General features: G+C 45.3%; 2 protein-coding genes across 2 annotated transcripts; both read left to right on the top strand.

The window, feature by feature from the left end:
- Positions 1-3,932: 3,932 nt before the first annotated feature.
- On the top strand, positions 3,933-6,002 carry LOC123062865 (pentatricopeptide repeat-containing protein At3g02650, mitochondrial). Its single transcript, XM_044486549.1, has one exon. The coding sequence runs from the start codon at positions 4,053-4,055 to the stop codon at positions 5,754-5,756; it is 1,704 nt and encodes a 567-aa protein (XP_044342484.1). The 5' UTR covers positions 3,933-4,052; the 3' UTR covers positions 5,757-6,002.
- A 6,155-nt stretch (positions 6,003-12,157) lies between these two features.
- On the top strand, positions 12,158-17,959 carry LOC123062864 (beta-glucosidase 4). The gene is made up of 14 exons (XM_044486548.1): positions 12,158-12,462; positions 13,654-13,720; positions 13,802-13,860; positions 14,022-14,097; positions 14,253-14,327; positions 14,401-14,488; positions 14,707-14,932; positions 15,015-15,130; positions 15,326-15,543; positions 15,905-15,939; positions 16,014-16,116; positions 16,788-16,896; positions 16,992-17,206; positions 17,571-17,959. The coding sequence occupies exons 1-13, from the start codon at positions 12,382-12,384 to the stop codon at positions 17,188-17,190; spliced, it is 1,452 nt and encodes a 483-aa protein (XP_044342483.1). The 5' UTR covers positions 12,158-12,381; the 3' UTR covers positions 17,191-17,206; positions 17,571-17,959.
- The last annotated feature ends 1,253 nt before the right edge of the window (positions 17,960-19,212 follow it).

Here is a 19,212-nt window from a genome sequence, read left to right as displayed (position 1 = left end):
CTATGTTACCGCTTTGCTCAGCCCCTCTTATAGCGTTGCTAGTTGCAGGTGAAGATTGGAAGGCCATTCCTTGTTGGAACATTTATTTTATTTGTTGGGATATCATTATATTATCTTGTTATCTTAATGCATCTATATACTTGGTAAAGGGTGGAAGGCTCGGCCTCTCGCCTAGTGTTTTGTTCCACTCTTGCCGCCCTAGTTTCCGTCATATCGGTGTTATGTTCCCGGATTTTGCGTTCCTTACGCGGTTGGGTTATAATGGGAACCCCTTGATATTTCGCCTTGATTAAAGCTTTTCCAGCAATGCCCAACATTGGTCTTACCATTTGCCACCTAGCCTCTTTTTCCCTTGGGTTTCCGGAGCCCAAGGGTCATCTTATTTTAAACCCCCCCCCCCCCGGGCCAGTGCTCCTCTGAGTGTTGGTCCAAATAGAGCCACTTGCAGCGCCACCTCGGGGCAACTTGAGGGTTGGTTTTAGTTGTACGTAGTGTTCATCTGAGTGTGCCCTAAGAAAGAGATATGTGCAGCTCCTATCGGGATTTGTTGGCACATTCGGGCGGTGTTGCTGGATTTGTTTTAACCTGTCGAAGTGTCTTGAGTAACCGAGATACCGAGTCTGATCGGAACGTCTTGGGAGGAGGTCTATTCCTTCGTTGACCTTGAGAGCTTGTCATGGGCTAAGTTGGGACTCCCCTGCAGGGATTTGAACTTTCGAAAGCCGTGCCCGTGGTTATGGGCAGATGGGAATTTGTTAATGTCCGGTTGTAGATAACTTGAACCTTAATTAAATTAAATTGAATCAACTGAGTGTGTTACCATGATGGCCTCTTCTCGGCAGAGTCGGGAAGTGGACACGGTGTTGGAGTAATGTTTGCGTAGGTTGCTCTCTAGTTTCATGCTCGCGCTTTGCCTCCTCTTCTCGCTCTCTTTTGCGAATAAGTTAGCCACCATACTTGCTAGTCGCTTGCTGCAGCTCCACTCATATTTTGCCTTACCTATAAGCTTAAATAGTCTTGATCGCGAGGGTGCGAGATTGCTGAGTCCCTGTGGCTCACAGATTACTATTACACCAGATGCAGGGCCTGATGATTCCGCTCCAGGAAACGCGTATGAGCTCAAGTGGGAGTTCGACGAAGACTCTCAACATTACTATGTTTCCTTTCCCGATGATCAGTAGTGGTGCCCAGTTGGGGGTGAACGGGACCGTTGTCGCATGTTGGGTTCTCTTTTATTTTGGCGCCGTAGTCGGGCCATGAGTGTTTGGATGATGTAATGTTATTTATGTACTTGATTGACATGGCGAGTGTAAGCCAACTATTGCTATCTCCCCTTTATTATTTATATTACATGGGATGTTATGAAGATTGCCTAACTTGCGACATATGCCTTCAATGCGATTATGTCTCTAAGTCGTGCCTTGACACGTGGGAGCTATAGTCGCATCGAGGGTGTTACAAATACAAAGGGAAGAACAGCCTCCTCAGGTTGAGGTGTTCTTGTGCTTGGTGTACTTGTGTGGCTGAGGATGATCTTCGTTTTTCTCCCTCCTATGATGGTGGCTAGTCCTATTTATAGAGGCCCTAGTCCTCTCCCCAAATATTGAGCGGGAAGGGAGCCAACAACGGTGAATTTGAAAGGGGACATCTAGTACAAGCTATCCTGACAAAAGGTGGTCTTCGCCTGCCAAAGGTTTTGGCGGTGACGCCGTCCTGGGCTCCATGGTGACCTCCGTCTTGTCGTCCTTTTGGTCTTGGTCTCGTTGCACCAATATGGAAACCTTTGCTTGATGCCTCGGTACTCTGAGCCTGCGCTTGGCCCCTTAGCACCAAAGAGGAAACAAGGACGATGCGCGCACTAGCGCCCGCCTGGCGCCCGCCTGGTCTCGATCGTCATGGCTTACATCACGAGAACCGCGCGAGGTTTGCCCGACCATGAACTCTCCGCCCCTCACGAGCCGTCCTGAGGAGGTTGCTCCTAAGGAGGTCTTGTGTCGTCCGCCTCGCGAGGCTTGGCCCCTCGCAAGGGTCTTGATTCCTTGTTGATGAAGATGGGTCGTACAGGCCTGCCAGCAAAGCCACGCCGTGGGCCGCAGGCAGGCAAGTCTGGGGACCCCCGTTCCTAGGATGCCGACAATCACCTAGTGACCAACTCCTTAGTCATTTGCTTGCAAGCTTATGATGTGTATTACCAAGAGGGCCCAGAGATACCTCTCCGATACTCGGAGTGACAAATCCTAATCACGATCTATGCCAACCCAACAAACACCTTTGGAGATACCTGTAGAGCATCTTTATGATCACCCAGTTATGTTGTGACGTTTGATAGCACACAAGGCATTTCTCCGGTATCCGGGAGTTGCATAATCTCATAGTCTAAGGAATATGTATTTGACATGAAGAAAGCAATAGCAATAAACTGAACGATCAATATGCTAAGCTAACGGATGGGTCTTGTCCATCACATCATTCTCCTAATGATGTGATCCCGTTGTCAAATGACAACACATGTCTATGGTTAGGAAACCTTAACCATCTTTGATCAACGAGCTACTCTAGTAGAGGCTTACTAGGGACACGGTATTTGTTTATGTATTCACACATGTATTTAGGTTTCTGATCAATACAATTCTAGTATGAATAATAAACCTTTATCATGAATAAGGAAAATAAAATAACAACTTTATTATTGCCTCTAGGGCATATTTCCTTCAGTTTCCTCTTTGGTGCTAAGGAGGCAAGGACGTACGTGGGTTCCCAAGGAATCCCCCAAAGGTTTTCCATTCTGGTGCAACAAGACCAAGACCGCTGGCTCGACAGGATGGGGGTCATCGCCGAGCCCGCCACTGCATCACGACCAGAAGCTTTGCAGACGAAGACCACCTTTAGTCGGGATAGGGTGTACTCCTGTCCCGTTTCAAATTCGCCGTTGTGGAATCCCTTTCCGCCTAAGCTATGAGGGAAGAGGACCAAGGCCACTATAAATATAGGTTAGACTCCACCGTAGAGAATAATAGATCCTTTGGCCATTGAGCTCTCCCGAGGCAGCTCACACCTGTACTAGTTCGTACTCATCCTCCTTGTGAAGCAACCCACCACAAAGCAGGAGTGGGGTTTTACACCGCAAGGTGGCCCGAACCTGGGTAAACCGTTGTGTCCACCTCTTCTTCCTGCTCGCTCGAATCCGACGAGGCCAAGCCGTGAGGCAGTGAGCACGGAGCTGCAGCTAGGCTAGATCCTTCGCACACGTCCCAGAGTTCGAACCTTGTTTGGGTCCGTGGAGCCCCGATTCCGATAGTGTTGAATTTCGTAGGCAGGATGCACTACAATCTTATCAAGCGTTGTTAAGGTAGCCATATTGCTGAGAAGCCTACTGAGTTGAGTTGAGGGGGCACTAGAACCCGGAAAAGCTCATACTCATTCTGAGTTTTCTTTTCTTAAACCTGTAACTGGGATCTTGTATTGCAAATAAAATTCATCGCATTGTGTAGAATATCCATATTGAATGGAGCAGATAATTCATTAGGTCGAGCTATAACTCACCCTTTTTGTCAAAAAGAAAGGTAATGTTTTGTAGAATAAAAGGTCCCTCTGATTTTGAACTAAAACCACGACACTTATTATGGATTGGAGGGAGTACTATTCTGTGAACGAAAATGTTTTTTAAGAAAAAGAAAAGTCAGCACCATTTTCCAGGGTTAACCATTTTCTAAAACAAAACAAAAATTTGAGATTCAATTTTTTTATACTATCTTCAGAATCACTTTTTTTTCCAGGGCATCTTTTATTTATGAGAAATCATCTTGAAAGTCAACTTTTTTTTAGCAAGACAAGATCTTGAAATTCAACTAGCACAAATAAGTTCGAAGGGCATCATGGTCATCAATAGTACGAGTGGCCCAGCAATAGCCCATTAAGGCCTTAAACCCTAATGCGAAACCTTTCACTGGCTCTCTCCCTCAACTCCCGTGTTCCGCGTCTCCACCCCACAAGAGAACCACCAGAGCACCTCGCCGCCGCCGCCGCCGCCGCTGCCGAGGTCGACGACGACGATGTGGCGTTCGCGAGCTCGCGCTCTCCTCCTGCTCCGCTCGTCCGTCCCCAGATCGCCACCGCCGCAGCAAAATCCACTTCGGAGCCTGGCCCGAGGCCCACCCCCGCCACCACGCCTTCTCTCCCGCTTCCTCTCCTCCTCCTCCCCGGAGGCCCTGCCGGACGCCCCCTCCTCCGCTGCGGAGGCCCTCCCGGATGACCCCTTCGCCTTCCCGCCCGGCGCCATATCCGGATCGGCTGATCCCACCGAGGCCGACGAGGACAACCTTGCCGCGCTCTGGGAGGAGGATGCGGGCGACGCCGACGACATCTTCGTCTCCGCCGCCTCCTCCGACACCGCCGATCCCGAAGCCAGGGACGAGGAGGTCGCCCGCGTCCGCGCCGTCGTGGAGTCCACCCCGGAGGACCAGATCCCCACCGCTATCGCCGACATGGTCGTTGACTTCACCGAGCCGCTCCTAGCCGCCATCCTCCTCTCCGCCGAGAACTGCTCTGGTAAAAAGCTGCTCCTCTTGTTCAAGTCTGCCGGGAAGAACAACCCTGATGTCAAGAGCCTTGCCAATCTTGACATCGTCGCGAGCAAGGTTGCTGATTCAGCTCAGATTGACAAGATGGACGCGTACATGCTCTGGGATTTGGTGAAGGAAATGGGCAGTGTGCCAGGATCATTGAGCATCCCACTGCTGAACAAAGTGCTAGCAATGTTCTGGAAGCTCGAGAAATCAAAGGCGGCGCTAGAGGTGCTTGACAAGTTCAGTGAGTTTGGCTGCACTCCGGACGGCGACAGTTATTATCTGGCGATTCAAGCGGCTGGAAAGAAGTCCATGGTTGGTGCTGCATGGGGAGTTTGCGAGAAGATGATTAGCTCTGGGCGCTTCCCTGATGGGGAGAAGGCCGGTGAGATTGTGACCTTCTTTTGCAAGGGGAAGAAGGTGAAGGAGGCACATTCAGTATACCTAGCAGCGAAGGAGAAGAAGGTTCAGATTCCTACGTCATCCTTGGATTTCCTTGTTGGTGCTTTGGCGAAGAATGATGAGACCGTCAGTATGGCTCTGGAGCTGCTGGAGGAATACAAAGGAGAGTCTCTTAAGCATGCAGGCAAGTCCTTTGCTGCCGTTATACATAGTTTGTGCAGGGTGAAGAATGTGAAGGATGCAAAGAAGCTGTTGATGAGGATGGTGAATCTTGGCCCAGCTCCTGGTAGTGCAGTGTTCAACTTTGTCATTACAGGATTGTCTAAAGAGGGAGAAATGGAGGACGCAAAGGATATGATTAGGGTGATGGAGAGCCGAGGGCTGCGCCCTGATGTTTATACATACAGCGTGATCATGAGTGGCTACGCAAAGGGAGGCATGATTGATGAAGCCCATTCTCTACTTCGCGAAGCTAAGAAGATCTATCGAAAACTAAACAGGGTTACTTATCACATACTGATCCGTGGTTACTGCAAGATGGAGGAGTTTGAGAAGGCCCTGGAGTGCCTAAAGGAGATGAAGAAGGACGGGGTGCAGCCAAATGTGGATGAGTATAACAAACTCATCCAGTCGTTATGTCTGAAGGCTATGGACTGGAGAACAGCTGAGAAGCTCCTGGAGGAAATGGAGGGCAGTGGACTATACCTTAAGGGCATTACCCGCAGCCTCATAGCAGCAGTCAAGGAATTGGAAATGGAAGAGGTGTCAAAAGACAGCCAAGAAGCATAGTTTCTCTAGGGTACGCTTGAAGTGACACATCCGCTAATCAGTTTTGGAGAATTTGCCCTCTTTTTGCTCTCTGCATCTCTGGTGAGGTTATGAAAACACCATCTTTTGTACTTGTCTGCTTGTTGTTAGATGCTAAAATAATATTGCATTTGTATTATAAATGCTGGACCGGCAGGGATGCATATTTAATTTTGGTCTAGAGTTTCTGCTTCTGCAGAAGTAGAACCAAGAGAATTTTCACGCAAATTTTGATCCAATCTTAAGACTTGCCAAAGGAGGATACATGTTTGCCTATTCCCAAAGCAAGAGTCCTTGCAAACCAAAAAATGGATTTCTTTTTTTGGGATGTGCCTAAAAAAATCAAAAGGGAAGTAGTAAAAGGAAAAACATGTTGATGCAGCAGCAGGTACCTGTCGGTGCTTTGGTGCGTGATGTACAAGGACATGCCTATATGCTGTTATCGTGTAAAACATCGGAATGAAAATGCTACTCCCTCCGTTCGGAATTACTTGTCGCAGAAATGGATGTATCTAGATGTATTTTAGTTCTAGATACATTCATATCCGAGACAAGTAATTCCGAACGGAGGGAGTATATTTTTAGTATGCAATTCATAGATTTGTTGGCACTGGAAAGTGGTAACTGACTCAGCGAAGACACTTTCATTGATATGATATTTAAGGACATGTATTGCCAATTAGTCTGCTGCTATATCTAATGGAGTAATTTTCTGGGAATGCACTTAATGGTTTATTACTAATGTGTATTCACTGATAACACTCTCCTGCGCAGTAATCTGCTGGGTCTTTTGTGCCCTATTCGGAGCATGATTTGATGGAGTTTAGTGTCTGGCTATTCAGCTTTTCATTTGGTTTTGATTTTGTATCTGCGACCCGTTGAAAACACACAACAGTGCCTGCCCAGTTTCGTGTAATCACCGCACTAGCTTCGGCTACTGCGATCACCACACACTTTTTTTGCACATAGAGCAAGCTTAATTCCCAGCGGCTAGTGGTAGGTGGTACATGAAATCTCAGCTGAATGGAATTTTGAATAGTCATCTGGTGGGTCGGGCCTAATCAGGAGTAGATGCTTTGCAGTTGAAAACAAGGCAGTTTCTGAAAGTTTTTTGTGTGTGCAGTTGCTCCTATGCTAGACCTGTGAATGGCAATAGCAAATAGAGATTGGTGATTGTGTCAAGATTTTGATTCTGCGTCGTGCACGTGGCTGGTATGTGGATAAATAGGTCCTTCGATTTACTTGTCTGCTCCGCTGGGTTAAAATATTGCTGCTGTGTTGTGGTGATAAGTGTGATTCCTGGCCCTGACGCTGCTATTAGTTGTACTGTCAACTGATGGTGGACGCAACCACACATCACAAGCTGCGCAAGCATGGGTGCTACGTAGTACTGTACATGTTATGGCGATGATGATATGTTCGATCACACTAGTAATTGATCAATTACTAATGTGTATTCACAGATATCACTCTCCAGTGGGTCTTTTGTGCACTATTCGGAGCATAATTTGGTTGCACGACTAGAAAATATGGTCTATTTGATGAGTTTATAGTTTGGTGCCTGACGATTCAGCTTTTCATTTGGTTTCAATTTTATATATCTGCGATTCTGCTGAAATCAACGGTGCCTGCCCAGTTTTTTGTGTGGTCGCCGCATTGGCTTAGGTTACTGCGATCATCGCACACTTTTTTTCTGCACATAGAGCAAGCTGAATTCCCAGCAGCTAGCGGTAAGTGGTGCTTGAAATCTCAGCCAAATACTCCCTCTGTAAAGAAATACTCCCTCTGTCCCATAATATAAGAACGTTTTTGGCACTAGTTTAGATCACTAGTTAGAATATTTTTTCCCAAGAAAAAAGAGAGATATGAAAGTGTTACATGTCTTGTCAGTGCTGTTGTGCCTGACAGAGATGGCTAATGAGAAAAGCCGGGAGAGGTAAAAAAAAAAGGTGCTGGGTGCAGGCAGAGGCAGCAGCTGCTTCCATCTCAAACCACAATAGAGCAATAGCATATTAGCAATAGGCTTTGTGATTGCGTCGGGATTCTGATTGATTCTGCATTGTGTTGAGATACTACTGCTGTTGGGGTTGAGATACTAGTGCTCTTGTGTCGTGGTCAGCTGTCAGCAGTCACCCATTTTTCTTCTTTGTGCACTGGCAGCAGTATAATTCCTGGTTGGAATATGTCGGTTGCGCTGTCAAGTGATGCCTGATGGTGAACGCGATCACACCTGGCAAGCTTGGGCAGAGCCACGTGCCATATGTTCTAGGCTTCCAGCGCGATGACGTGATCCTACCTGTGGATGTGCATCACGAGCGAACCGGTGTCAGGCTGTGCACGTACCGCGTACCTGGTCTCGGTCGTCGTTTCCAGCTAAGCTGCTCCCTCCGTCCGGATATACAGGGTCTAATACATATTTCAAGATTGCTTTAGCCATGAATGAAGTCAATAATACACAAGACTTGTGTTAAGACAAACTTTGCAAAATTTTACTAAATTTATATTAAAAATGTCAGCATCTACAATACCAAATATATATACTATGAAACTACATTTCACAATGAACCTAACAAAATTGATTTGTGATTGTGAATGTTGATACTTTTTATATAGATTTAGTTAAAATAGAGATGCTTTGACTTCAAACAATACTTATATGCAGACTAAAAAGAATCAGAGAGTATTATTTATAGCCATATATATTCGGATAGAGGGAGTAGTTTATACCTGAGCTATGATTTAGCACATAAGTAAACAGTGGCAATCGCACACACAAAAAAAAGGACAGAGAGAAACAGTGGCCGTCCATGGTGACAATCAGAATCTGATCCGAGCCTTATCATATATATTTGCATTCTCCATGCGCTTGGGAAGATAAGCTTTCCTAGACTACTGGCATTGTTTAGGGTTTGAGCAACTGAAGCTCTGCCGGCCACTCGCATCTTCCATCGGGATGCGGCCAGGGCCAGACAAACGGACGGCGGCAGATTGTCCTCTGCATGTTTTTATATTTGATTGATTTGATTCCAGTGCTGTTCGAATTTCGAAATGGTTGGTCCGGCGCAGGCTGCAAATCAGGCGTGGTGCTTTTTACCGAGTTTCAGAGGGAACGAGTGCACACAAGAGCGTCTCCGCTTATCCTATAGCTTTCACCAACTAAAAGAAGAAATAAACGCTTTAATCGATGCAACGAAAACAAAAGCAAAAGGCTCTATTTGTTTCCTTAGAGCATCTCTAGTAGCTTCCCAAAAAATCTTCCCCTGAGTGTTTAACAACGCCCCTGTAACGCTATCCCCGTAATCTGTTTTATTTTTCTCGTTTCTCTCTACACTAGTGTGTACGTATATAAGCAATCCCCCTTAGCATCAAAATAACTTAGATATTTTTGTCTCAAACACACACCATTCATCATAACTTGAAATCCACAACTTATGAGTTAAAAAAAAAGAATTCATATTCAAACATAGTAAATGGTGCATATGCATTGAAAGTAAACATGAAGAAGTTTAACGCCCATGTAACTCCCACAAGTGCTCAATAAGGTCATCATGAAGTTGTTCATGCCCTGCATTGCATTGTCTTCAATTTGTTGACGCACTTAAATAAATCTCCTGAGTCGATCTTCATCCCTTATAGGGTTCACACGAGCCGTGTAAATTTTCTTCCCCTCATTCTCATATCCAAGATCCTCCGGCTAACCTCACTCATCTTCTATTATCTTGTTGTGCATAATCACACACGTCGTCATGATGCGCCAAAAATGCTCATAGATATCACTCTCCAAATATTTCAATGAAACCTGACAACCTTCGCATTTTTTTAAAAACTTTTGATCACTATGCTCCGATCCAACCATCAATAGTATTGGCGGGACAACCATATGCAAGCTTTTGTGCACAGACGATGCAACCTGCTTCAAAGAACTATCACCAAGTTGATGCAACCTGCTTCAAAGAACTATCACCAAGTTGACCTGGTGCATTCCTTTTCTGCATCTCCAATGAGCTTGAATGGATCCCGCAACATTTGAAACCTTCTCCAAAAAGTTTTAGGGTCAAATATTGGATTCTCTTCAAAATAATCCTCAATAAATCTATCATGCCCGACTTGCTTGTTACGACGAACCACCACACGCCCACCGACCCACCATGCCCGACTTGCTTGTCACAAACACGTGCATGAATGAAAATGCTAAAAAGGACCACCGGTGAAAACTATTACAAACCTGCCGCGGCGGCAAGCTAGGCAAGCGACACGTGGCACCTGACACTGTAGCATGTGGCGGGAAGTTGCGGATAACATAAATTCACGCTTGGGGGGGGGGGGGGGGGGGCTCACTAAAGCGAAACAGAGTGGCCACATTGAGGCTATGGCCACAAGTTGTGACATGGCCAAGCCTGCGTGTGAACTGTTGGTTGGTGCTGCTGCCACTGACGAGACAAGTCGTTACGGCCAGATTTATAAAGTTGCGCTAACTTCTAGCCAAAAGAATCTATGTCGTTCCTGCCTAATTTTCCCACCCACCGTTTCCGCTATTTTTTTTCCACCATCGCACCGATAATCCGAGGCTATAACCCCCTCCGAACCCCTCTTCATCCTGCATCCGAGCAACCTTCTCCACGGCTCACTTTGTACCCTCGGTCTTCTCGATGAGTTTGCTTTGCTTGGGCCATGATATTAGATTGAGGAAGATGAAGGATGCGCGGGGCTACCCCCCCCCCCCCCCTGAGGTGGAAGTCTTGTGGTGTTGGTGTGGCGATCCACTCAGGGTGAAGGAGGAGACTGACTTTTCTGATTGGCGTGAAGTTTTTCATGTGTGCCAATGGAATCAATAACAACATTGTTCATATGAAGAAGAAAAACACGACATGGCAGAGCTAATATTGATCTACAACTTCTTAAACTACATCATATCTTAATTTTTAACTACAAATGCTACATATCTTGTTGGGTAACAATTCTAAAACGAAGTAATATGACATCGCATAGCTAATTACGAGCTCAATAACCAAACTATGTTACAACATGCATGTAAAATGTTGCATGTGTTACATAGCTCGCACTATGATCTTCAACTTCTTATAGTTTACTTATCGTGAGAAATCATACTCGAAAAGCTCCAAATGAGTCTCCAAAACAACCCACCAATGCCCAAAACATCATAAGAAGCATACTTGAGGGCTAATAATCAAAGCATGTCGAATGAAAAACACAAAAATGGCTTTGCTTTAAAGGAATCAGTTGTCGTCAGCACAAAACGACAGAAAAACACTATGCCACCCACCATCCGACAAAAAGCTATCGTGTCGCACACAGAAGTGACACATGCCGCCACAACCCGTGGCGGCAAGTGTCGTGTATACCATGTTCTTGTTTCCCGCGTGCGGATTCCTGTTGTCCACGACTTGTCGCCACATGCTACGGTGACACTTGTGTGGCTTGCCCGGCTTAGCGCCATGATAGATTTGGCAATAGTTTTTGCAGCCGATTCTTTCTAGTATTTCATTGGTGCAGGTGGTCTAATAGAAAAAAAGTCCAACACCACAAAATTAGTGTCAGCGGCTTCATCTCTCTCATGTCTATTACATTGCCCTGTTGTTGCCTCTACAGCTATACACCCTATCAGACTCTACTGACTTTGTGGTTAATAGCTAGACATGTGCACCGTTTAGGTTTTCTAGTCACGGGAGTAAGATAATATTTGTGTCAAATCCCAAAGGAGATTTATTTATGTAACGACCCCGCAAAGAAGAAAAAGAAGACGAAGAAGATCAAGCGCTCGACTAGGAGAAGGTGCGAGTTTTTCTTTCCGCTCTCGCAAAGCGGCTAGGGAAAGCCTTCCTCCGCTCGGTCTTCACCGGCGAGCCCGTGAATTCGCCTCCCCTTCGCCTGCTGCTCCGGCGACTGGTGGCGGGGAGGGGATTTCTGGTGTCTCAGATCCGGCTAGTAGATAGGTAGGATTTTAGTCCTCGCAGAGACGGCGTTTGGACGGATAGCGGCGCTTCTTCTTCGAGTCAGTCTGTCGGGCTTCGATTCTCCTTAAGTTCATCCGTTGGGAAGGATTAGATGGAGCTCCGGTGTAGATTCCTGCCACCTCCTCGGGGCGGCGAGGTTAGCGTTTTTCGTCGTGCGTACGTAATGGAGATATGGGAGCGGCGACAGCGGCGCGTTGGCGGTGGCAATGGTCGTTCGGTGGTCCATGGACCTCGATGTATTTTTTTATTATGTTTGACGTGTTTTATACTTCCTGTGAATTTTTATAATAGATCTGATCTTTTCAAAAAAAAAAAGATTGACTCGACACATGAGGGTGGTTTGGTGGGTTTGAGTGAGTTGGAAACCCAGATCCAAACCGGCAGGCAGAGAGAGAGAGAGCGACTGCAGTGTGCGGCCGCTCTCCCGCGGACTAGCCGGGCCCGGCCGCACCCTCCCTCCCTCCCCTATATCTACGCGACGCGACCCGACCCGACCGGACCCCCTCAGTCTTGCTCGCAGCGCCTCCCAAACCTTCGCCCACCCACGCGCCGCGCCGGATCGGGATCAAGTCACGCTTAGCGCCACGCCCGCTGCTCCTCCGCGGCCGCTCTCGCCCTCGCTCCCGCCGGGAATGGGGAGCACGGCGGGCGAGGTCACCCGCGCCGACTTCCCCGAGGGCTTCGTCTTCGGCGTCGCCACCTCCGCCTACCAGGTCCGTTCAGACTGCCACTTCGTACTACCAGTGCTAGCAGTTACTACGGTACTACTCTTAGTTTGGTGAGTGGTGGCGGTGGCCGGTGGGTCACCGGCCGCATCTTGGCTGCCGATTGCTGATCCCTGCTCCGCCCCCACGCCGCCGTGTGGTGTGACAGCGCGTCGCGCTCGCCCGGTAGCCCACGCGAACGACGCCTGTGTACTTTCGCTTGGTTGCGCTGCCTTCATGCTGTTGCCGACTTATCTTTGAAAAAGTGAAGTAGGACAGTGACCGAGCAACGACCCCTCTGCTTTCACCAAGAATAGAAGAAGCAAATTCATGCGGTTCCTATATCTGATTTTTATGCGGTTGAACCAAGCGCCCTCTCCTCCAGTAAATTTATCTCGACCAAAAAAAAGGGAAGCGGCAAAGTGGAAACTAATCAACAAATTGTAATTCTTTGACTACAAACATATGTATATGGACAGACTTAATATCTATCAGGGAAATTTATCTTAGGAATGGAGAATCGGCAAGTTGTTGTGAATAATGGACATGGAAGTCAGAAGTAGAGCACTATTTGCGAACGGAGGCGGTATTTGTTTAATGGGAGATGGAGAGGAAGAAATATACACGGGAAGGGAAGGTTGACAGGAAATGATCTTTTCCTCTACTGGCAGAGAAGCCGTAGTTGAACCGACAAAGTAGAGAAGTGAATAGGGGATTTTCCATCCGTATGTTGTCGTAAACGTTCTCCGCTTTTGTTTTCTCTCGGACACGTGTCGAAACACACATTGTTTCGTATTAGAAGAAATGACAAAAAATGTGTTAAGAGTAGAGCCAGCCAAAAGACGAAGCAAAATATAACTAAACCGAGCAAATTTTGAGAAACACACACACACACACACACACAAAAAGAGAGCAAATCAAAAGCATAAACGAGAACAGAGAAGAACTATACAGGAAAGCTGGGAAACGAGTGTCCCCCACCTTGAGGAGGAAAGAGAGAACCATCATACTGTTAGAATTTTGTGTGGGTCCTTGGGTGACAAATTGTAGGTTTCACCAGTTTTATCTCCTTGATTCCAAGTAATAAAAGAAACAAAAATGAGGTTTTTTGTAATCTATGAATCTATCCTCCTTCCTTTTGTCTAAAACTAGATGCATCTAGCCGTGAAGTAATGTCCTTGGCTTTTCCCTTCTATCCAGATTGAGGGGGCAAGAAATGAAGGTGGCAAAGGTGATAGCATATGGGATGTATTTACAGATAACAAAGGTTTGTCTCATCTGGATCCTATTTTAATTTGTTGAAATATATCAATTTAACTGATAGTTGACATTGAAATGCTTTTTTCAGAACGTGTCCTAGACGGATCCTCTGGAGAAGTTGCAGTTGATCATTACCATCGATACAAGGTGTTATTATTGACATAACTATCGCATTACTATTATATTCTTGTAAAATAAAGTGTTTCTTTGTCTTGCTTGAGATGGATTGTCTCCTTGATGCATATGTGTGTACAGTATTACCTTTTTTCCTAGATCCCTAATTACTTGTTTGAACTCTTTGGGTACAGGAAGACATTGAGCTCATGGCCAAGTTGGGTTTTGGTGCTTATAGATTTTCCATATCTTGGTCACGGATATTTCCTGGTACATTTCAATTGGTGGATCATGCTTCACATATTAATACATCTCCAAATTGTGTCGCCACAATTCCAGCTTCCCCCTCGATATGTGCATCTTGTTTATTATTATCATTTATCTTCCATACCTCATCCGAGTTTATAAGTTTACTGTTTCTGCAGATGGCTTAGGGACAGCGATCAATGAGCAAGGAGTTGCTTTCTATAACAACCTTATAGATTTCATGATTGAGAAAGGTGCCACATGATATACCTAATGTCAAAGTTACTATTCATCCAGTTATTCACCACCCATCTGCCCTGACTTCAGGTATTCAGCCTTATGCAACTCTGTATCACTGGGATCTTCCGCATAATCTTCAGAAGACTATGGGGGGTTGGCTTTCGGACAAGATTGTGTAAGTCAATGCAGGCATCTTATCTTTAAACTCTGAATTTGTAAATATAGTTAAATGCCAACACAAAATACTACATGGCATGATTACCTAAGAACATTGCTTTATTTCAAAGTGTTCTATCTTTTTTTTCCGGGAAGGGGGGAAAGACCCCTGTCAAAGTGTTCTCGTTTAACTTGGTGTTTCTATATCTGATCGTATTGGTTGTCAAAAAATTTCAGGGAGTACTTCGCATTATATGCAGAAGCTTGCTTTGCAAATTTTGGAGATAGAGTTAAGCATTGGATAACAATCAATGAACCTATTCAAACATGCATTAATGCTTATGCGGTTGGAATATTTGCTCCTGGATTATGTAAAGGTGTAGCTGCTGAACCTTTCTTGGCTGGCCATCACCAGATCTTAGCTCATGCTGCTGCTGTTGATGTCTACAGAAGAAAATTCAAGGCCTGTTAAGTTTCCATTGAAGTATCATCATTATCAGTTTGTTCGTAGTACCATTGTTTTGCTGATATTTTACATATTATAGGCTAAGCAAGGTGGTCAAGTAGGGTTTGTTATTGATTGTGAATGGGCGGAGCCAATGTCGGACAAAATGGAAGACCAGGCTGCTGCAGCACGGCGCATTGACTTTCAACTTGGATGGTAAAAATTATGCTCACCTATTCAGGGAATACTTAAAAGTCTCGTAAATTTGTTACCATTTTCCATAGAACCTATATGTTTTTGTTTCCGCTCAGGGTAACTTCCTGTATTTTAATATAATGCTGACGCATCTTCAGATTCATCAAGCTATATGATTTTATGCATGTATCCTGATTATAATTGCTTTTCTTGAAGGTTCCTGGACCCAATATACTTTGGTGATTACCCAGAAAGCATGCGCCAGAGAGTGGGTGAATATCTTCCAAAATTCTCGGAGAAAGACCGTGAATTGATGAGGAACAAAATTGATTTTATTGGATTAAATCACTATACAACAAGAATCATTGGCAATCGGCCTAACCCACAACCACAAGAGATCCATTTTTATCAGGTTGAACAAATAGAGAGATCAGGTACCATGATTCATCTATCAAAGACTTGTCTTTTTTGTTTGGAAAAACAAGCACAGCATCAGCTGAAAGATGCAGGGTTATCTATAAAAACTGCAGTATGTAGACAGCAGACATGGCAGAAGTATTTCACCTTGCTGATTAGGAAAAACAGCCCTTCTCCACTGCCCATAGAGTCTATTTACCTCTTCCTTACTCTTGGAGAATTGTAAATCAATATACACATGCAATACAGAACTACTTTTCTTGCTGAAGTTCGGTCTGAATATTCTGCGCCCACTATATATATGTAAACTTGTCCCTTGCAAGCTATCCTATCCCCAGATTAATATCGTAATGCTGACACTTTATTTCCCTTTGGCAGAAAAATGGAGTAGCGGTGAAGCAATTGGTGAAAGAGTAAAGACTCGACCGCTGTCCATTCATGTAGCTCCAACGATCTCACCTAACATTTCGTCTCAATATTTGTGCAGGCTGCGTCTGAGTGGCTTTTAATAGTTCCTTGGGGTATTCGGAAAACAATCAATTATATAGTAAAAAAATATGAAAATCCAATAATATATATAACAGAGAATGGTAAGGCTTCCATGCTTCTAACATTTTTTCTGGTGCATATTTTATATTTGAAGTTTCTAATACACACATGGCATATCTGGTTACACTATTTGAAGTTGTGACATTTCCTGCATATGTTGGTTGAGTGATTAAATCAAATAACAATTACTTCACATAATGTAGATTATATGGATTAAGTTTGCTTTATTTCCAGTTTTTTTTTCTAGAATCGTTATACTATGCAACTTGGAGGTTGTTGTACTGCCTTAGTTGCAGAGATCTTTTGTTTTGACCAAACAACCCCGCAGCAAGCTATTTATTCCACCTGTGCGTGCTAGTCTAATTATGGAATATGCATAGGGAGCTCTTCTTTATCTTCTCTTGGATATATATTTTTGTACAGAATTTCAAATTCCTGAGTTTGTACTGCCACAGAATATTGACAAAATAGATTGGCAAGATAAACACACTACAAATTAAATAGAATACGACATTGAAGTTTAAAGAACCGACAGGTACACATGTAAATGCAATACAGTGACTTTTTAATGTGAAAAATAAGAATTTGCTATTCCATTACTTGGTATCCAGCTAGCATAGTTTTGTTTGTGTGATGTAATATTTGCTAACTAAATTGTTAAGTAACCAACCTTGTATATGGATGATGCTCTCATGTAGTTTATTTTCTGTAGGCATGGATGACGAAGACGATCCATCAGCACCAGTTGATCAGTTCTTAAATGACACAAAGAGGGTCAATTTCTTCAAAGGATATGTTGGTGCAGTCGCACAAGCAATAAAGTGAGTTTGTTTTTGCTTGCCGCATAACTAGCACCGTGTAATAAAACAACCAAAGCAAGTGATGCCACTAATTTTGTTAACTGTTGGCATTACAGGGATGGTGCCGATGTTCGTGGATACTTTGCATGGTCATTCGTGGATAACTTTGAGTGGGCGATGGGATTCACCAAGAGGTTTGGGATTGTCTATGTTGATTACAAGAACGGGCTCTCCCGGCGCCCTAAAGCATCAGCCATGTGGTTCTCGCGCTTCTTGAACGGCGAGGCCGCTGACAGCAAACCTGACACAAACTAAACCCGCATTCACCAAGGTGCTTAAATCGTAGTGGAGCTGTTTCTATCAATGCTATATCTATCTATCCAGTATTTGCAATATCTTCGTAGCAGTTATATCTATCCACAAACCTGACACCGTACATAACTGGTCCAGCATTTGTTCAAACGAATGCTTAATGAGTCAGCATCCCTACCAGTATGTTACGGGTTCATGTCAGTTAGCGTCGCGCTGCTGATAACTCGCACAATCTGATCTGAACCCATGCTATCTCTGTTGCTACATTCTTGTTGATGTTGGTGTAGTAATTCCATGAGTTGTGATTCATAGACCCCAGTAACCAATTACCAATGGGGAAGTTTGTTTCAGTTCCAACTGATGCAACACACATTTTGCTGCAGGGGTGGCACTGACGTCCGTGGATAGTCTGGATGGCCATTCCCGGGCTACTTTGAGTGGGCTACATACAGTATACACCAAGAGAGGTCTGGTGCAAGGACGAGCATTGGGGACATTCCGAAGCATCAGCCCTGTATGTGGCTCTCACACCCGTCGAAGACCAAGACGGCGCGAGCTGAGCCATCTCACAGCAAGTAAATGAACCATTATACAATAGTTGTTTCCCCTGTTGTTGTTGTACCGTACTGTGACTGCCATCTACTACTCAAAATAATAATCGTAGCCCATCTCAGATACACTTCTATACGGGCCGCGATTAGTCCATTGATTGTTCAAATGGACGTTTAAGGAACCAGAGTTCCCTGCTAATAAATTATATGAGTTCGTGTCAGCCAACCCTGTAAGACAACGCTGCCTATGTATGTTTGCTACTCAGCTGCTGCTGCTGCTGCTGTATTAGTCCTGTAATGTCTGGCCTTCATAGGCCCTCCTAGGAAGCAATTGCCAGCCACCAGAAAGTTTGTTCTGTTTTGCTGGAGTTCTTCACTAGAGGAGGACCTCGCTTCTGACAGGTTAGACCCACCCAAAACCACTTTGGACTTTGGTTGATTGGTGAAGGGCAAAGTGACATGCCACATACAGTAAAATAAAGAGGTGGTTAAAGCATGGATGGGACGGAAGCTATTGGGCCGCTTTCTTCCCTGTTCTGGGGCCGGCCGGCCTTTTCTTTCTTGTGGTATGATGTTTTGCATCCAATGCAATGATGGTACCCTGTCGTGGCCGCGATGATCGCTCTCCGGGGCGCAATGCAATGCCGTTGGCTGCATTGCATTGATTCCCTCACGGCTTTGGGGTGAGAATGAGGCCGTTGGGAGGGGCTCATCACAGCATCATCCCTGTGATTGTGATGCTGGTCCTCATGATTGCTAGATACTGCTCTCTTCTTCTTCATCATATTCTTTCATTTGCCTTTGCGCGACCCCTTCTTTTCCTTGTCTTTCACCTATCCCCGGCGAGCCGAAGGTGGTGGCAACCGAGGGAGAAGAGGAGGTTTGCCGGGGACGGAGACGACGAAGAGTATACACATTATTGCTGTATATCACTCCTTCAAGTGATCAGCAATGCATTGCTTTCTAGTGCTTGTCTGAAAGCAAAGCAGGTATGGGAGCCAAGTATTGCATCACTCCTGCAACAGGTTCAGCATGAAGGATATAATAATGCCTCTGCGTGCCTGAACTAAAATAGCAACATGGGATTGGTCACCAGACAAAAGAGCTTCAATTTTGCGTTCAAGCATCCTCATATCTAGCTACAAAGCCGGTAAAACTTACCTCACTTGTGGAGTAGACTCTGCATGCATGTGCTGTGTAGTGCATCATTGCGTTCACTGGGCAGTAACTAACTAAAAGAGTCCAGATCAAACGAAAGCGCCCAAAGTGCCTGGAAAGAAAGAGCTCTGGCCAACAGCCTACAGCGCATTCGTACTAGGATGCATCACTGACAGAGCAGCACGAGTCATCCGCATGTGCATTGTGCTACATGGAAGAACACCGGCGGGCGGCGGCATTGCGAGATTTGGGGGCAGCGGTTCAAGTGCCGGCCACTGCATGCAGTTGCCACACTGTGCTGCTGTTGGTCACTCCT

This window comes from Triticum aestivum, chromosome 3A (genome assembly GCF_018294505.1).
Source record: "Triticum aestivum cultivar Chinese Spring chromosome 3A, IWGSC CS RefSeq v2.1, whole genome shotgun sequence".
Taxonomy (NCBI): Eukaryota; Viridiplantae; Streptophyta; class Magnoliopsida; order Poales; family Poaceae; genus Triticum; species Triticum aestivum.
This window is presented reverse-complemented; position numbering and strand designations above follow the sequence as displayed.